The sequence below is a fragment of the Henckelia pumila genome, chromosome 1 (genome assembly GCF_033568475.1).
Source record: "Henckelia pumila isolate YLH828 chromosome 1, ASM3356847v2, whole genome shotgun sequence".
Classification (NCBI taxonomy): domain Eukaryota; kingdom Viridiplantae; phylum Streptophyta; class Magnoliopsida; order Lamiales; family Gesneriaceae; genus Henckelia; species Henckelia pumila.
In genome coordinates, this window is record NC_133120.1 from 166,571,458 (window position 1) to 166,592,045 (window position 20,588).

General features: G+C 36.6%; 3 protein-coding genes across 3 annotated transcripts; 2 read left to right on the forward strand and 1 right to left on the reverse strand.

The window, feature by feature from the left end:
- The first annotated feature begins 1,013 nt into the window (after positions 1–1,013).
- Positions 1,014–7,802, forward strand: LOC140874396 (uncharacterized). Its single transcript, XM_073277684.1, has 2 exons — positions 1,014–1,460; positions 7,782–7,802. Exons 1-2 carry the CDS (start codon positions 1,014–1,016, stop codon positions 7,800–7,802), a joined length of 468 nt encoding a protein of 155 aa, XP_073133785.1.
- A 3,741-nt stretch (positions 7,803–11,543) lies between these two features.
- Positions 11,544–14,098, forward strand: LOC140875564 (GTP-binding protein At2g22870-like). The gene is made up of 4 exons (XM_073279281.1): positions 11,544–12,006; positions 12,093–12,162; positions 13,197–13,359; positions 13,453–14,098. The coding sequence occupies exons 1-4, from the start codon at positions 11,544–11,546 to the stop codon at positions 13,663–13,665; spliced, it is 909 nt and encodes a 302-aa protein (XP_073135382.1). The 3' UTR covers positions 13,666–14,098.
- Positions 14,099–14,203: 105 nt separating this feature from the next.
- On the reverse strand, positions 14,204–15,649 carry LOC140876370 (uncharacterized). Its single transcript, XM_073280322.1, has 5 exons — positions 15,364–15,649; positions 15,146–15,252; positions 14,898–15,045; positions 14,607–14,801; positions 14,204–14,510 (listed from the first exon to the last, which is right to left on the reverse strand). The coding sequence occupies exons 1-5, from the start codon at positions 15,592–15,594 to the stop codon at positions 14,265–14,267; spliced, it is 927 nt and encodes a 308-aa protein (XP_073136423.1). The 5' UTR covers positions 15,595–15,649; the 3' UTR covers positions 14,204–14,264.
- Between the last annotated feature and the right edge of the window lie 4,939 nt (positions 15,650–20,588).

Below are 20,588 nucleotides of genomic sequence, written 5' to 3' on the forward strand. Positions count from 1 at the left end.
TTTGCAAGATGAGATTCAGAGATTTGGACTAGAGTTCTATGCCGAGGGTAGAGCTCTTAGATTGACAGCTTTGTTAGTGCATACTACGTTGTTTGACCGTATCAAAGTTTCTCAAGCAGTTGATGAGCAGTTGAGTAAGTGGAGACAGAGAACCGATGAGAGAGGCAGTGATTTGTACACAGTGGTAGATGGGATTGTGAGGTTCAGAGATAGACTTTGGGTGCCCGCAGGTGATTCTCTGCGAGTTACTATCATGGCAGAGGCGCATACATCATCGTACTCTATCCACCCAGGCAGTACCAAGATGTATCAAGACCTTCAGTAGTTGTATTGGTGGACGGGCATGAAGCGTGATATCGCCCGATTTGTGTCAGAATGTCTGACATGCCAGCAGGTTAAAGCAGAACATCAGATACCTGCAGGATTGCTTAAGCCACTCCCTATTCCCGAGTGGAAATGGGAGAATATTACCATGGATTTCGTTGTTGGCTTGCCGAGGACAGTGAGAGGTTTGAATGATATTTGGGTTATTGTTGACCGTCTCACTAAGTCGGCGCACTTTTTTGCTAGTGAGAACGAATTTCTCCATGACTCAGTATGTGGAGTTGTATATCCGAGAGATAGTCAGACTACATGGTATCCCTATTTCCATAGTGTCTGATAGAGATCCGCGGTTTAAGAGTCTTCATTTAGCTCTGGGGACGAAGCTTTCGTTTAGCAATTCCTTCCACCCCCAGACGGATGGACAGTCCGAGAGGGTGATTTGGATTCTATAGGACCTTCTGAGAGCCTGTGTTATTGACTTTCATGATATTTGGGAGTCGAGGTTACCATTGGTGGAATTTGCATATAACAACAGCTATCAGGCCACCATTGGTATGGCTCCTTACGAGGCACTCTATGGGAGACCTTGCAGATCACCGGTATTATGGACCGAGATCGGTGAGAGGTCGGAGTTGGGACCCAAGATTGTTTAGCAGACTGCTGAAATTGTAGCCAAGATCCGTGATAGGATGAGGACTGCACAGAGCAGGCAGAAGAGTTACGCCAATCATAGGAGGAGAGACTTGGAGTTCTCAGTGGGTGATCATGTCTTTATCCGAGTAGCTCCTCTGAAAGGCGTGATGAGATTCGGGAAGAAGGGGAAACTAGCTCCGAGGTTCGTTGGACCTTTTGAGATTCTTGATAGAGTGGGGACGTTAGCCTATAGGGTGGCTTTGCCGCCTAATCTTGCTGGACTACACAACGTCTTCCACGTATCCATGCTAAGGAAGTACATCTCGAATCATTCTCATGTGCACAACCTTGAGCCTCTTCAGTTATCGCCTCATATGACTTATGAAGAGAGACCCGACCGCATTATGGAGAGGCAGGAGAGGAGACTCCGTAACAAGACTATCCCGATGGTCAAGGTTAAGTGGTTGAATCATTCAGATGAAGAGGCCACTTGGGAGACAGAGGCAAATATTAGGACTCGCTATCCAGGGCTATTTAAAAGTTCTAATTTCGAGGACGAAATTCCATATTAGGGAGGGAGGAATTGTAGCACCTAGGATTTAATAATTTAAATTCCATGCCTAAAATTCTTTTTTTTAATAATTATGATGTTTAATTGCTTGGAATTAATTGCTTAAGTTTTCTTTAAAGTTTAAGAGCTCAAATATTTTAAGTTATTTATTATTGAAATTTTTGAGACAGTGACTTCCGGTTTCAGCGTTTGGAGATGGTGGATTTCGGCGGTGAATTCCAAGATTTGTTATTTTAAAAGCTTAGTAGGGAGGTAGGAGGAAATTAGATTAGAGTTTGAAAGTTAGAAGTTTTCGGGTATCATAAAGCATTTTTTTTTATTATTGCAATATTGGGCTTATTCTTTAACTTTTTCAAAAGTTAGAATTTTCATAAACCCGGATTAGTAAAACCCAATTTAATATTTTTAATTTGGGATTTTTAAACATAAGAATTTTATTAATGTAAGTTAGTAGGCAAAAGTTGTAGTACTTTAAAGTTGTACTATTAAAGCAACACTCACACCTACTTTTAATTACTTACACCTATGCTTACACACACATGTACACACTACACACTCAACTTTTAAACACAAACTAAAACATTTTTTTTGGAAACACTAGCCCCATTTTCTACCCAAAGAGCCGACCCCCCTCTCTCTTTCCCTCATTCCCTCTCCCACCTTCGGCCGTCCCCTTCTCCAAGCTCCTGTCGCCGTCGCCGGAAAGCCACCTAGGGAGGTTGTTCTTGAATTTAGTCAAGTGTTTCCAGCCTTCATCCCTCTCATTTCGATTTTTCTTGGGTAGAAAAGATCAAGGAAAGTATATTCATTTCCTTGGGCATTCAAGCAAGCTAACTAAGCCTCTTTCCATGTTTCTTGATATATTTCGAATGGTTCATGTTTTTGCAAGACTAGGTTTCAGTTTTTAGGGATTTTTCAGCTAGGGTTATGTTAAATTTCGAAAATTTCACATATGTTCATGATTAAGAGTTGAATGATGCATTGTGATGAGAAAAATGTTGGGTTTCAATGCATATTGTCACTCTTGAAAATTTCACAAGTGATGCAAGCCTAAATTTCAAATTTTATATGGTGATTGGGCTGTTTTTGAAGCGTGTGAAGTGTATTTTATTGCTTGGCAATTGGTTGCATTGTTTTTTCATGAATTCAAGGCATGTTGGTGCATAAAAATTGATGTTTTTGAATATGTGGAGTGGAGGTATGGTTGAGGGCTGCCAAGGTGTTTGTGTTAAGTCCTAAGAGATGGTATTGAGTGTGTTTGGTGGTTTGGAAGTAGGTGGGGGTAAGGGAATAGGGCTCGGTGATGTTTCCTCCTAGTAGAAGTGTTGAAGAATGAGGTTTGCCTTGAACAGGGCCTACTGAGTTTGATGCAGGGGAGGTGTCATATGAGGTCTGGGCGTGGTTAGGGCTGGTCCTAGGTCAAGTGCATGACGTTTTGGTCGTGTTGGTATAAAATGAGCTCGTTTCGGTTAAGATTTCAATAAGTTATGGGTCTTTGAAGTTATGGTGTCGGTGCAGAATTTTAGGAGTAAAAGTGGGCTGTCCGGAATTGAGTTTTGATAGGATTGCTTGGCTGGTCAAATGAGGTTACAAACTGGTCCTATGGTTAGTTGGTAGTGTTTGGAGAGTGTCGGTTTGAGCGGGGTCAAATTTGGTTAAGGTAAGATAGAGTTAAGGACTTTTCGGTTTGATTGCTCGGGTTTTGCCTTGTTAGTAGAAAGTGGAGTTAAAGTTGGGTATTTCAACTAGGGGCAGACACTCTCCCACCCTATGTCCACAATTTTGTGTTGATTCTCATTTCCTAAATTTGCATACTTGTATGTTTGGGTCTTGCCTTTGAGCCGAGAAAATGTTTATAAAGGAAGTCGCATTTAACCATGCATGCTAAGTATTTTGAGCCGAGTCAAAGAAGGAAAAAGAAAACATATTTTTTTAAACGAAGTGATTTGATTGTAACGAGACAGGGTATTGATGGGTGGGGGATTCCTCACTCACTTACCATAGATGGGTAGATCGAGATCGGGAGATATCCCGGGATCCCTACCAAAATAGACGGGTAGTGTGAGATCGGGAGAAATCTCGGGATCCCTACCAAATGACAGATAAAGGGGTAAGTCGTGTCGGGAGGAATCTCGGCGTCTTGCCGGCATAGTGCACTGCAGCTATTGATCGATCAAAATAGAGGGTCACAATTCAAGGATCTAAGTTTACAGTTTACAATTTCAGTTTTAGTATCAGTTGACTCGTCTTATTGCATTCAGTTTTCAGTCATGCATAAGTTTCAGTTAAGTTAAGAAAGTTAAAGAGTTTCATAGCGTGAGTTGGCGAGTGTTAATCATTTACATGTTGTCTCATTCTCTTGTAGCATGTGCATTCTTACAGCTTATGTTTCAAGTATATTATGTACCGTATTTTGAGTATTACTGCAGTTATTTTAAACCCTTGTTATTACACTGTTTATACTTGCTGGGTCATTAGACTCATACTATGCTTGTTTGTTTGCCAGGTGAGGAGGTGTTCCTAGGGATCGAGGGGCAGGATCCTCGAGGTTGAGGACGCTGGCGGTGCAAGGCCCTATGACCGTCGCTGTTTTATTTTAAGTTCCGCATAAGTCTCTGTTTTGAAATAAAGGATTTGTTTATGAGTACGTTCAGTATTAGCCAGGATGTGTTTCCCTGTGCTTGAATTTTTATGATTTGAAGTTTGTTATTGCTATTATTGCAACCGTGTGGGGTTGCCTTTTATTTTTGAAGATTATGGTTATCGCAGCTTGATTTTCTTTTATCACTTTACTCCATTTTGTTAGAACTGTTGCGTATTTTCATACAAGTCATGACAATTTTTTTAAAAAAAAAATCCGCATTTTTCTTTAATATTTAATTAAGTTTAGAGTTTAGGGTCGTTTCAATCAAAGTTTTAAATTTCAATAAATAAAATAAAATAAAGAATCTAGAATTTCAAGGATGGCTTTGGGTACACGATCTGAGACGGGTTCTAGATACAAGATATCACTTTATTTTCATTCATGAAAATCATATCAATTGATTATATCATCTATTCCAATTTATAGGCCAATAACCCTTAATTGTTATTTACTGCCTCTCCCGAGTGCCGAGTAAATGTTATTATTCTAATCCTAATTTCGATATCCCTATCAGAAATCAAACAAAAAAATAATTTAATCAAGTTCTATGGTTCTCTTTCAATGACCTCAAATAAACTTGTCAGTCTCCCGACCTCTACAAAAATCCTAGGTTGTATTTTCCTATGATCCTATTCAAAATTTCCTCTCCCGAGTGCCAGATTTCAAATAAATATAACAATTCAATTATTGATCAAGTAATTGAAAGACAATCAAAACAGGAATGCACAAATAAATTGTTAAGAATAACTAATAGTAGGCAAAATAATAGTCAAAACATGAAACTCCAATCAAGATCCGTAGAAACAAATAATAAGTTTTTAATGAAATAATTAAACACATAGACATATTCAAAAATCTCATCATAAATCAAGGTAGATAATAAAAATCACAGAGTAGAGTTGATTCTCCGTCCCCAGATGAATTTACTCTATATGGTGATTTGATTATCCCTTGTCGTTCGCTTCCACGTCTCAAATCCATGTCCCAAGCCTACTTGAATGTGTAGTTGTGTGGTGATTTGATTATCCCTTGTCGTTCGCTTCCACGTCTCAAATCCGTGTCCCAAGCCTACTTGAATGCGTAGTTGTGTGGTTCTGTTGTTTGGGTGCTGCTTCTTCTCCTCTCGATTCTTTTCAAAGTGTGAGGCTTCTAGTCTTGTGCGGCTCCTCATCTCTAATTGTGCCTAAATATCTCCTTTTATATGCACCTAAAATCGTCCAAAAAAAGCGTAAAGAAAACCCAAAGTTTCCTTCCAAAAAAAATCACAAAATCTGACTTCGCGACGGCGCGCCCGCGCATGGCTCTTGGGTCTGAAATTCTGCATCGCGCGACAATTTTCAAAAAATCATTTATCACAATCTAACCGTCGGATTGAGCTGAAATTGTGACAGTAGCTTTAAACATCCTAAACTTTATTCTGAACAGTGAAGATCGGTTTTTAATCCCTCAATATTTTCCATTAATTTTCTGAATTTGTTGCTCTGTATTTCATCATTCTGCTTCTTCTTGGTACTTTTGCACCAATCCTTGCAACTCACAAAAACAACAACAAATATGCATAATACTCACTCAATATATCACAAAAGCCAAGTCAAATCATATATAAATTAAGTGCATAAATTGCACTTATCAGTGACCACTAAATAGTGAATGAAAAATTAGTTATCAAAATAATAGACATAGATTTGTTTCTTGGATGTGTCTTCATTTTACATGCATATTACATTTAGGCATTGTTTGGGAGAGCTTCTAAGAAGTACTTCTCAGCTTTTTCTTAACAAAGTGTTTTCTAGAAGCTTTCACAAACACTACCTTAAAGCAAGATCATCGACAAATTTCACGTTACACAAGCAACTTTAAAGTACACAAGTCATGGGTCGCTTTTCGGTCTGTGCGATTATTCGGGATAACCAAGGATTAATAATAGGTCCAATAGTAATCAAAATACAAGTTTGATTGCGACTAATGTTTTCCTTGTGATTAAGCATATGCAAGGATTAGTCAATAATGTAACACATAGTTAAACTCAATTTGTTTATTCTTGCTCTAGTGTTGTTTAGAAAGATGATGGATTTACTTATTGTTTAACAAGAAGTTGTATTGTCTTTTAATTTAGATTAACAAATTCTATTTGTGTTGGGTTGTGAAACGCAAGCAATATTGATTTTGATGATAACAAAACTTGTTATTGTGTTTCTAACATATTTACTCTAGTGTGAAGTTGATAACTCAAGATGAAAGTCAAAACTGAAATTTAGCCAAACTAAATTTCTGGCGAGCTTTAGAGTTTTGATAATATCTCACAGCTCAATGATGAAAATGACTAGCCGCATCGAGTTCTCAAGATTGATTACTTAGATAATGCGTTGGTTCTCTACGTTTTTTTCTTCGCATTATTCACTGATACAGTCTTCCAATGTCTAATTTCCTTCGATATCACAATTTGCCCTAGTTGTTTTTGTCAAAGTCGGGAGTGATGTCTTATCGAACAAATACTTTAGCAGAGTAGTTTCCTCTTTAAGCGGAGTAAAGTATGCTAGAGTTTGAATATCTGTACTGGAGTTGCCATTTTGTCCATTCAATATGTCTCCACAATAAATTCTATATACGACTTGTGATCTTTTATCAGATGGCTCCTTAAATGTTTGTCCTTTTGCATTTAAGTTGTCTTATCAAACGTCCGTTAGTCAATATTTGTGACTTAGAAGATTGGTAAGCATCTATGAGACGATAGATATAAGCTTGTACTCGGTTGACATCAATTTTTGCACATGTTACTTTAATAGGCTTTTAAGAGCGGTTGATATCTGAGGGCTAGTTGTAATGCTGAGAGATGAGGAGTCGGTAGACATCTTCAAGTCGGTAGGCATCCTTAAATCGGTAGATATCCTTAGATCGATAGATATCCTGAGCAATTGCTATCTTCATATAAAGCGGTTGACGATCGGTTGACATGAACATGTTTTACATTGAATTGGCGACAATCCTAAACAATGATATATTGTTTTGTTATAACAAAAAGTTAGGATTCAACAATATCGATGTTAATCAATATATTACATGCTAGATGTAATAACCTCGAAAAAAGAAGTCTAGAAAGAATTATGAATGACACGTTTCACATCAAATTAAAAATCCTGAAAAAATTACCTTGATGCAGATTCTCAAATAGATGAATAATCTATAAATTAAAATGATACATTACTATTTATTATTTCAATTTAATTTATAATTTCATGAGCAAAATTTTGAATATTTTATCATTGGAGCAAATATTTTATAAATACATTCATAAAACATGAGATAAAAAAATTACAAAATAAGTATTTAATTTGATTTAACATATATTACTTATTTAAAATATAACAAATTATATCACTTCAAGGCATACATATATGAGATAAAAAAAAAATTAAGGTAAATCCATGACACGAAGTATGTAGTAATTTCTCAAGATCAATTAGCAAAACAATGAAGAACCCGAGCTGTAATAACTGAATGAGCATCGATATTAATATTATGTCAGGGTAAAATTACATTAAACAGTATATTTTTAAGCTTATATGCGTTATTGAAATGTCTTATCTTAATTTGTTAATGTAAATATAGAAAAATGATAATCATAAATGATGACACTGAAACTGCAACACTTACATTGTTCGAAAATGTTGTAAATATTTTTATTGGTTGCAGTGTTGAATATTACATCGATTTGATCAATCATCAAGGTATATAAATAAATTTTTTTCTTATAAATACTATATAAGTATTAACAATTATTAATAAAAGCATGTTTTATATATAGAACGAAAATACTTCAATATACAACAAGTATTTAGATACACCAAATAAATAAAAATATGCATTTACTCTCAAATAGACAACACGGTTGATATAAAAATCGAATGTTAACACTTGTAATTAAAGATATTCAAAATTCAATCAAAAATTGTAGCAACGAAATCATTGTAAGTAAAAACATATAGATTTTGAAAAACAATAAATTAAAAGAAATGAGGATGTCCAACAAATACATCGATCGTTGAAGATATTGACATACAAGTAATATAAGATGATAACATACCAGAATACAGTTGAGAATGACGAAATTATTGTTATTTTTGCAAATAAAAATTTTTAGCATGAAAAAAAAACCGTTCAATAAAAGAATAAAATAATAACAATAAAAAAAGTAAATGATTGATTGAGACATCATCACAAGAATTTCTATTAAAAATGATGAGAATATTGATTCTTTCATAAAGAATAAAGATGGATGGTAAATGAAAAAAATCGTGAAAGAGAGAAAATTCAAAAATATAAAAGAAAAAAAAATATTTGACGCAATAATTTAAATTAAAGTTTATAATGCATTATGTATATTGCATTTTTTTTTTCATAAATAAATAGTCACAAATTAAGTAATCAACACATAAGATAGAAAATTACGAAATTAATATTTACTTTAATTTGATTAATATATCTCAAGTATTAACAAATACAGAATAAATCATATTGTTTCAAGACATACATAAATGGGATAGAAAATAGGATGAATTTATGGTACAAAACATGTCATAAGTGTTCAAGATTAATCAACAAAACAATGAAAAACTCGAGTTGTACTAATTGCATATATAAGTTTCAATATCAATATTATGTCAAGGTAAAACTACATTAAACACTATATTTATAAGCTTACATGAGATATTGGATGTCTTATTCTAAACCCTTAATGTATATATATAATAATGATGACCGTAAATGATAAAAACATTGAAACTACAAGTGTTACATCGTTCAAAAATGTTGCAATATTGAAAATTATATTGATTTCATCACTATTACATGTAATATATTTTTTTTCTCTCAAAGAGTATATATTATTATTAATAAAATTTACTTTATCTAAAGAAAGACAATACTTAAATAAAGAGATGTCAGTGGTTGAACATTAAATTGTTCGCACTTATTTTATAATACATGTTGACATGTTGTACATATAATATTAGATTGAATTTTACTATTGACTAAAATATCACGAAAATCATTCTGCATGTTAATCTCTTCTCATCTCAAATCATTTATTTAACGACGCTTATCGACAATAAAATATTTTCTCATGTGCACCGTGTTGGTGTCTTAGTTTGTGTCTCACATCGGTTGACTAAATATCCTGTGAGCCATTTATATAAACAAGGGCAAACCTCTTCTCTTGAGCTAGCTTTTGAGGTGAGTTAGGTCCAAGTCAATTTTTAACATGTTATCAGAGCCCGGGTTCCACCGCTATGTGTTGGACGGCCCATAGTTGGCCTCACCCGTCTCATAGTTGGCCACCCGTCAATATCTCTATGCTCAAGTCGTTTCATTCTTGGGTGTAAGAGGGGTGTGTTGGTGTCTTAATTTGTGTCTTACATCGGTTGGCTAAATAACCTAGGAGCCCTTTATATAGACAAGGGCAAACATCCCCTCTTGAACTAGTTTGATTATCACAATACATAGTCGCTGGATCGCTCAACTTTATACCCATGTCCGCTAGCAAGACTCTAATCCAAACAAGTTCACATGTGTTTGCAGCCATGGCTTGATACTCTGCCTTAGCATAAGAACGAGAGACGGTATTCTGCTTCTTGGTGCGCCTTGACAGCAAAGAATCTCCAAGATTAATACAGTAACCCATGAGAGATCGTCGAGTCATGGGACAAGAAGCCCAATCAGAATAACAGTAACTAGAAAGTGATAATGAATTCTGAGAAGGAAAAAGAATTCCTAAACCAGGAGAACCTTTAATATATCGAACCACTCGAATGGCAGCATCCATGTGAGACATTTTAGGAGCATGCATAAATTGACTTAAGTGTTGAACAACATAACAAATGTCTAGACGAGTGATGGTAAGATATAGAAGACGTCCAATTAAGCATCGAAATTTGTCTGGATCCAAAAGTAAGGGATCATTCAACACTTGCTGAGTACCTTGATTTATAAGGGAATCCAGATCATGACTAGTCAATCTTTTATGTTGCTCCATAGGTGTATCGTAAGGTTTAGCACCTGATATACCTACATCAACAACTAGTTCAAGAGCATACTTCCTTTGGTTAAGGTAAATTCCTGCAGCAGAACAAGCAGTTTCAGTGCCCAAAAAATACTTCAAAGGACCCATGTCTCGAAGTTGCAACTTAGAGTGAAGGAACTGCTTGAGCTTTGTGATGGCATGTTCATCACTTCCAGTGATAATAATGTCATCAACATACACAACGAAAAGGGTAACATGAGAACCATTCGTGTGGACAAACAAGGAATGATCATGCTGGGATTTTGCATAACCCCCTTCACGCATCACACTTGCAAATTTAAGATTCCATTGTCGAGATGCCTGTTTGAGACCATATAAACATTTTTGCAATTTGCAAACCTTATTAATGTCAGTCACATGATATCCTTGCGGTATATCCATGTAAATATCCTCATCCAAGTCTCCTTGAAGAAAAGCATTGGCTACATCAAGCTGATGCAAAGACCATCGATACATGGCTGCAAGTGTGAGGAAACATCTAATGGTCACAATTTCAGCAGTAGGAGAAAATGTGTCATGAAAATCAATTTCTGACTGTTGTGTATAACCTTTGGCCACCAATCGGGCTTTAAAATGATCCACTTGTCCATTAGGTAAGAACTTGAGTTTATAAACCCACCGACAACCAATTGGCTTCACATTAGGAGTTAAATCCACCACATCCCATGTATGGTTAAACGGAGGGTTGATTACTAGAATACAAAGTGCAAACGAGTCAAAGTTGTACGGGGAACATTTTTGAATAATTCAATTTTTCAACCTCCCTCATTCTTCTTCTCTTGTTCCCTTCTTCTTATTTGATACTTCTCTAGATTTTTAGGAGTATGAGTGACTCGAACTAACCATTCGTAATAGAAACACTATGATAAATCAAGAACATGCAATTGGATTCTTACCTATTACACTCTTTTTTCATTTATTTATGTATAAGAGAGCAGAAAGATCAAACATGAATCGCTATCAACAAATAACATCCAAGACGTCCTTTGCGCTGACGTCCACCGTCACATACTAAACTCTTCTAACACACTGCGTACACAGTAAGACTAGACATAGTCACAGTAGTTCATGCAACCTTCTAAATTTACCGCTATAGTTTTTTTTGTCCAATATAAATGAAAAAATAGTACTGCACGATAATTGTAATTACGGGTGTGAATTCGGGTGCAGTCTGTAACTCGAATTATCGTACAAAATTATGTGGGCCGGACTGAGGTGAGGCCCAAAGCCCAACATCAGCCCGTTGTATTCAGAGTTGCGATGCATTCTCCTTTGTTTTGTATCCAACTCAGATGCTGAAGCTAAGGCCTCCATGGTTGAACACTCATTTCTCCACACTCTTCAATCTCCCATCTTCCCACCTCCGCCCGACGTTTTCCTTCTCTCTCTCGTTTATCGGCTCCACATCTCGAGTACCGAGCTCCAGCCATGCTGCCGCGAAGGCCTCTAGCCGGCCGGAGCTCTCCGAATCCTCCCGATTCGTGCAGAAAGTACTGTTCGTGCCGCCGGGACTGAGCCCGGATGAAGTCACCGACGAAATGGTCCTACCTGGGTCGAATATCGTGATTGGACCCTATGCTGGCGATGCGAAGGTTAAGGAGGTGGATTTTGTGAAGAGCAGTAGCCGGGCCAAGGATTGTCCCAAAGATGACCGGCCCGAATTCGCCATGTTGGGTCGATCGAATGTTGGCAAGTCATCGCTTATCAACTTTTTGGTTCGGAAAAAAGATGTTGCTCTCACTTCGAAAAAGCCAGGTTTTTATCCATGCTCCGTTTTTTTTTTAGTCAGAACTGATTTTGCATTTTGCTTTTGAATTGAGTGAATATTGAATGTTTTGCAGGAAAGACTCAGTTGATTAATCATTTCTTGATCAATAAAAGTTGGTACATTGTGGATTTACCTGGTTATGGGTAAGCATTCGTAGTTAATTTGTATCTACTTTTATACTGAATTTGTGCATATTGATTTTTCTTGATTTTAAATTTTCTGGGCTAGTAATGTATATACTATATATTGAATATTGATTCTGTGCTTCAACATTTGGACTTAGGAGTAACTTTTGGCCTTTTTGGCTTCGAAAGTTTGCGGCCATTTTTTTGTTGTGTGCTTTGGGTAATGATTTAGTTTGGTCACAATTGAGAAAAAGTTCCTCCGATGATTTCAAAACTACTGAACTTAGTATGAAATTAGATGTGTCAAAGTAGAATATGATTTTTCTTCTTCGTCATATAGCATAGCTAAGAATTTCAAATAATTTTGTAGAGAGGGTATGCTAGAAGAAGGAAAAAGAGAATTATATATTTTTATTATATTCAAATAACACTTATATTAAGTTCATTAAGCCCAATTGTTTTATTAATTATTATATGATTTAACCATGTTAAGACTTAAAGAATGTTTTTTGAGCAGCTGATTAAGTTTCAATGATTGCAAGAGTGATGTTGACTCTACGTTAGCCATTTGATTATTGGAGCCACCTCTTTTGTCCGGGCTTTATTCCCATAACTGAATGTTACTCCATACACAGTATTGGTGTAGACATGAGATATTCAATAAAATTTCTGAAGTTAATACATGTATCATGTGACTGTGATCTATCAAATGCTAGAATATGAGCTCTCTTGGTTTATTTTAGGGGACAATCGGTTCTAATCTGGATGTTGGTTTCCCATGATTTGGGTTCGAAGTTCAAGTAGCTCCTTGTTCGTGTGTAGAATGTCAAAAAAATAAATAGCAAAAGGAAAATCCCACATGGCAAATCTCTTACCTAGTTTCCTTCCTTGATAATTTCCTTAAAAGGTGATACACTAGCATGGAAGTGTAATGCTATTCACTTTGCATCTTCTTTGATGACAAATTTTTCTGGTGCCATGTTTAAGAACATGTGTGAGTGACTATTTTCCAGACTAGTCTTCTTTCTCATGCAATTTACATTTATCTACAGTTTTGCAAATGCCCCCGAATCTGCAAGAATGGATTGGTCCTCGTTCACAAAAGGCTACTTTCTGAATCGAGAAACTTTGGTATCTGTCCTACTTTTAGTTGATGCAAGTGTCCCACCCCAGAAAATTGACCTCGATTGTGCAAATTGGCTTGGCCGAAACAATGTATGTTAGTTTTTGTTCTTGCATCTTGTATAGTTCAGAAAAACCAACTATTCTTTGATCTCACATCTTTCGTCTATATATGTTTATTTTTAGATTCCGATGACTTTTGTTTTCACAAAGTGTGACAAAATGAAAGGTGGTAAAGGGAGAAAACCCGATGAGAACATTAGAGATTTTCAAGAACTGATTAGAGAAAATTATCGAATACATCCTCCATGGATAATGACTAGCAGCGTCACAGGATTGGGCAGAGACGAGCTTCTTTTGCACATGTCTCAGCTTAGGAACTATTGGGACAACGAGTAGTTTGGATACATAGCATGTACCGTGCATTTGTTTATGATATCAACTCTGATTATATGATGTGAAGCATAAATCATTTGCGCCAAAAGCTCGAACTCATGAGAAGTGGCTAAGTTAAAGGTTTTGTATTTTAGTTAACGTCTTCGATGATGGCGTCGCTGCTCTTCTTCTGCGGATGTCTACTGGAAACCACTCTCACAGCAGAGAGGCACTACTGCGCACCATCTCCTGCATCTATTATGGGATCCACTTTGTATACTTTTGGTGTGATTTGGTGGCAAAGGTCCATGATCAAAGAAGTTTCAATTTAATTATTAAACCTTGAGAATGCCTATTTGGATTATGTATATTATGTTACAAGAACTTGGGATAAATTGATGAAAAATAGTTGTTTTGAATGCTTTCTTCTATTTAACATGTTGGGAATTCAGTTTGTATCAAAGGATTTATCACCTGTTCAGTGCATATATCATTTATGATGTGTTCGACATCCAATCAGTCAAATGTTTGTTCAAAAGAAAAATTGCCAATCAAATTTCAACGTCCAGTCAACAAGATAAAAGTAAGTCAATTACATGAATCAACCCCAAATTTTTATCAAGCTAGTTCCCTTCCAATTTAGGAGAAACAAGTTTAACCATAGCTTGTGCATGGATGGCTGGCAGATTAGATTGGCAAAAGCTTTGCCATTTCTCCTGCTTCTCTTCTTCATTCTCTGTAAATGCTTCAAACAACGAGCTTACAATACCTCTAGCTGCCTCCCTTGCTTCTGGCAGCTTATCATTTAGCAAACTTGCTGCGGTTTGGATCAACGCAACCAGGCCATATTCTTGCATACTTTCGAGTTCCTGCGAAGCATTTCACACGGGTTATTAAGATACAGGAGATGGCACATAATGTTACTGTATGGGATATTACTTGGAGCCAGTTTCTTGTTTTTGTACCATCTTAGAGACACAACTGGAGATGGAAATTGCGGCTTTTGCTCGGACTTTGAGGTTCGAGTGCCCCACATATGCCTTGAGCTTATGGAGAAGAGCTAGAGGGGCAATAAACTCCACCATTGTCTTTAATCCCCTGTCTGCTTCTTCACATACAAATTTCTTATCTTGAGAGGCTTTCAGAAGTAGCTGCAGCAACTGCTTAGAAACAAGGACAAAATGGGAATTTACTTTAGAATTGCATGTAACACTACTGAGCATCAAGAAAAAACAAAACGAATCTATCTAATGTACCAAATTGTTGAAAGAATCAGAAGTGGTGGATTCAAGAAACTTTTCACCAAAAGCCTTAAATATATCAGAGGAAGCCATGATTGAGGTCTTGCACAATGCACTTCTTGGATTCTTCATTGCTTTCACCATTACTGACACCACATTTTCCCTACATACAACACATCAATTCGAAGAAACCCTATCACACTAAGCAAAAAAATGTTTAAATTGCAAAGTATTCAGATGAAGAAAAGTAGCTTAAAACTTACAAAATTGGCAGCAACATGCTAGAGTGAAAGAGTGCCAGCCGCCTGACATCATTCAGTGACTCACAAACCTTCAACCAGTCTTTTGACTCTAACCCTCCAACAAGACTCTGAAAATCCACCAATTTCCATGTAATTAACCAAGAACAAGCCAAACCCAAATTGGGAAAACAAGCATATTCAAGAGATTAAATGAGACTTCAAGAAAATAGAAAAAGAACCTGGATCTTCACTTCTGGTTCTTGAAACGCTTGGAGATTTTCAGAAGGAACATAATCTACGGAGACATCTGTAGAATTCGGTAGCGACGAAGGGTGTTGGTTTTCGTTATTCACGGCAAAATCAGGATGCTGCTGCTTCTTCTCCTTGTGAATCTGCTCTGAGAGCTTCGCTTGTTTCTTGGGCCTTTCTGGTGTGATTGGCAGCTTATTATCAAGAGACCTGAGCGCCATTTTCGTCGAAAGCTTTTTCTTAACACTCACTTGGAAGAGAGAAGAGAGAGAATCTGCGAGTAGAGTAAATTCGAGGATTGCTTTACGGAAGGGTTAAATCAAGAAAAAGGGAATCGAAAAGATTATGCAACGGTCGTTTGAGATTTGAAATATTGAAAATCAATTATCAGCCGAAACACGCTTTTTCATTCACAAAGCACAACGGTCATTTTTTAGATGTTGATTCTCCATCTTTTCCGAAAATGATTAATTGAATTTAAAGACTATATTTTTTAAAAAAAAAAATCAACAACTATTTTTTTACTTAAAATATTAGTGTTATTTGAAAATTTTGGGTTCATGCTTAAAATTTTAAATGCCGTAAAATATATATAAATTTAAAAATATATAATTTTATTTTATATAAAATATATAATTATATTAAATAATATAGTTAAAATTAAAAAATATAAGATTTTTTTTTGATATAAAACAATATATACCTAGATCATAATTCGGTTCGCTGCAAACTTTTGATATAATTGATATGTTAGTTATATGCATCAAAAGTTTTGGACCTTTTGGTATACTAGTTGTACTGCAATTTTCAGTATGATATGATATACGTGACAATTAATTTTTTTTAGATACAAAAGACAATTTGTTGCACATAAAAATGACGTCCAAAGATTCCGAAACAAACATATTTCAGAATGGCAAAAACTCCTATGAGACGGTCTCAATGGTCATTTTTATGAGACGAATCTCTTGTATGGGTTATCCATTAAAAAATATTACAATTTATGCCAAAAGTATTATTTATTATTATAAATATGGGTAGAGTTGACCCGTCTCACGGATGAGACCGTCTCACAGGAATGTTACTTTTTCAAAATTGGGAGAGCATTCACCAACTTTTCCTAGTTGGCTTGTATTCATATTACGTGCAATTATATTTAGAATGTAACTTAAAAAAATGTAATTTTAAACATGCTGGAGTATCGTGCCAGATAATATTTATGAATAATAGACCAATTTGTAGTTGTTTTAACAATGAAATTAGTACACTAAAGCTTGAGAGACATACAAAGAATATAGGCATTCAATGGTTACAACATGATCACGAAATCGCATTTCAAATGCGACCCCATTTGATCCTTCCAAAATTATTTTAAAAAAAAAAAAAAATTACAACCAAACAATGTTGCATCCACACATTTGATTATCTTTGGATGCAGCTTTCATGTTTAATCTCGGGACATCATGTACAAAATTGATCAAGGAAAAAGCCTAATCGATCCCCGGAGCCTCTCTTGCTAATACCAGGTTCTATCGCTTAACTTTGGCTGCACATCCCACACCGATTCTGTTCGGATATTGGCCTTCAGACCAACATAGCAAAGAAAACATGATGAGGCCGGAAGGCAGCCACGTGCAAGAATCTGGACAACCACAGAACAGATTAACAAAGGTCACCAACAAATTTGAAGCTAAAATGCAAATCATGAAAGAAAATAAGAATAGAGCTACATAAAAAGGATGCATGATTCATTTGTTTGATGTTCATGGATACATTTCAATGCGGAAGAGAGCTTCGAGAATGTACCTGAAATAGCAGTAGCAGGCTAGCAGTTACATAGAAATCTTCGAGAATGTACCTGAAATAGCAGTAGCAGGCAAGCAGTACATAGAAATTCAAGTCTGAGCCTCGAAAGATGCAGGTCATGATGACCAACTTATTTCATTTCCAGACGAATAGTAGTTATCTAGTCTCCTGTTTTTGAGAATTGAAATATGAAGTTGCAGCAGTAACAAAAAAAAATTCCAAAGCGAAAATCCTACCTGTAAAGCCACAGTTGCCATGACCCTCTATGTACAAAATCAATTTCACTCACCAATATCAAGTGCAATCGTAGTGTTACAAGGATCTGGAAGCATGCTGCGACTTGGCTGTTTCTCGCAACACAGCACCCACTGTAAGGAAATAATGGTTGCACATAAACAGTTTGAGGTGTTGTCACAAGGTGTTGACAACACCTACAATAACACCTTGAGTAATTTGCAGCGGAATATAATTTAAGCGTGTATAAAATAAACAAGCAACCAAATAAATAAACTCAAATTAATTAAGCAAGAGTATAAAATACTCTTGCAGCGCCTCAGGGTAAAACTTCACTAGAAACCTTTTAAAGAGTTTAACAAACCCTAAAACTAGTGACTATTGTAAAATCAATTTCTCAAAACAAGCGAGAAAATAAACAATAAAGTTTCTCCTAAAAACATTCTATATGAAATAGAATAATGGAAAATATATTAAGGAGAGAAACTCTTGAAGCCAAAACACATGAGTAGCATACTTCTTCGATCAACAATCTTTGAATGTTCTTCACGGCTTCAAGCAATCACGACCGGTACAAGCTTCAGCAGATCTTACTCAACGTACGTATCTTGAAGCTTTCTGAAAACTCTCTCAGTCTCTCTATGTATCGGTTTCTCTATTTTTTCGGTCCCTTCCTTGTGCACGCAAATCTTCAATAAATAGACCAAGAATCCTCCTTTAGAATGTTTCCTTGTAAGCGTAGGACTTTAGATTTTGATCAAGACAAATCTACACAAAAAGGAATTTAAATCAATAGAAATATGATAATAATATTCTGATAACTTTATTTAAAACTTAAAACAAGTTATTCAAAGAAATAAATAACTTCATGTCCAAGAAAGGCAAAAGATATTAAATAAAATCTTTTTCAAACTAGAATGATTTTAAGGAATAAAATATTCCTTTCAATCTCCCTCTTTTTGCCTTTCTGGACAAAATACAACTAAACTCCCCATTAATCAAAACTCCCCCTGAATAGATTCTCCCCCTGAGTATAAGCAGAGGTGTTGTCATAAGATGTTGGTAACATCTAGCTATGACATCTCAAATCAGAAGACATAAATGCAAGGAGAAGTAATCATACGAAACAACAGAGCAAACACCAAAACAGTTTTGATTAGGGTCAGAGCAAATCAGAGCAAAAACAAAACTTTTAACCTACAATAAAAACAAATAAACTTAGTAAAACCAAAAACTACGATTAAAATTGATTTCTCTCTGAGTCAACTTCTTCACTTCCTTCTCCCCCTTTTTGTTTAGAAGGGCCAGCTCCACGTAAAAGAGACTCATAGTGAGCCTTTAACCCTTCGTAGTAGGCAAGGTCAGCCTTTGCTTGTGCAATCTTCTGCTCAGCATGCACCAATTGAGCTTGAATGAACGTCGAATCAACAGCTTGAGCAGCAGAAGGAGGTACAAAAATAGCAGCAGCAGAGGAGGTGTTGGCAGCACCTGCCATGACACCTGCTTAATCAGCAGTCTCAGACCAAGGAAGGTCTAACTTCCTATTTCCTTTGAGCAATGCCGGTGCAATCTTTAGCAACTCCCCAGGCTCAATAAGTACTTCATCATCATATCTCTCAATTTCTTGAGACAGCAACATAGAGTAAATGAGTGATGGATAAGGCAACTTCAAAGTAGGTTGAGCACCGTCTGCAAATGCCATGACTGTGTCAAACACGAGTCGGCCATAATTGAAAGCAATTCCAGTACCAATAGCATACAAGACAGGGACTTGATGCTTGGTAATCACACTGAAATTTCCAGATGGAGTCCAGGTCTTCACGGCAGTTTTATGAAGAACAGAGTAAAAGGATGTAAGCTTGGCTACTGATAATTTCTTAGGATGTGCTGGGTACGCAGTGGCATGCCCCCCAGTGATGACAGATATCATCTCATCCATGGTTGGTAGAGCAGCATCATCAGAGGCAGGAGTATGAAGGAATCCATTTATAATGGCAGGGCTGAAAGAGAAGATCTGCCCTCGCACATAAACTTGCCCATACTTCATGTATCTTGGATCCCTCACAGCTTCAGTGAGATTGCAGTAAAAATCACGCACAATCTCTCTGAAATACGAACCAGCAGTAGTAACAGTAGACAGAAGGTTTCTTACCTCAAAAAATTTCACCATATTTTGAGCTCCATAGCTCTCCATATCAATGTTATGCTCTTCCAGAAACTCTCTATCAGCATAATTCTCCCAGCGATCAGCAATTTCCTTGGAATAAAAAGCAGATGAATAGGACGAATTTACCCGATACTCTTCTCCTAAGGTGTTGTCCAGGGTGTCGGCAACACCTTCCTCAGCACCTTCCTCTTCTTCTTCAGAGTCATCAGAATCTGACTCTTCTTCCAACTCATTCTTAGCATCTGAATCTTCACTCGAATCAAAGCTGGAACTATCAGAAGGTTGAGGGCGATTGTCAGCATATTCCTGAAGCATCTCTTCATCAGGATCATCCTCGGATTCTGGAACAGAAGCAGTAGCAGTGGATATAGGCTTCTTGCCTTTTGACTTCTTAATTTTATCCATAAACTGGGCTATAGAAATCTCCTTATCATCAGATAGAACAGGAGGAGCAGTAGATGATGGTCCCTCAGGAGCAGGAACATCTGTCTGAGCAGTAGCAGAAGGAATTTCTGATTCAGTGGAATCACTGTCAGAAGATGAATTCCCCTTTGAAGTTTCTTCAGATTCAAACGGAACGGGAATAGTTGGAATAGAGGGTTCCATGGCACTCGCCTTTCCCCTTTTTCGATGTACCAATTTAAAGTCTTCATCTGAGCTTGCATCACCAGAAGAGAATTCGGTGTCCACGAGAGAAGGTCTGGATGGTTGACCCTTTCCTCGAAATCTCTTTGATGCAGTATAATCTGGGTTGTAGCCAGCTTGTCTCTTTGATCTATGGGTTAAGGGTTTCGTAGGAAACACCTTATTCAGAACGGACATATCAGGCAAATTTTCCACATCGATCTCATTCCCTGGCTCTCCTGAAGCGATGGAGTCCAAAGGCACTGGTTCTTCAGCAACAGGGATCAACGCTTGTTCAACCACAAGGTGTGGTGATGTAGGTGTTGTAACACCTTCCGTAGCATCTTCTGAATATCCCATCTTAGAACGAATATCTTGGGGATC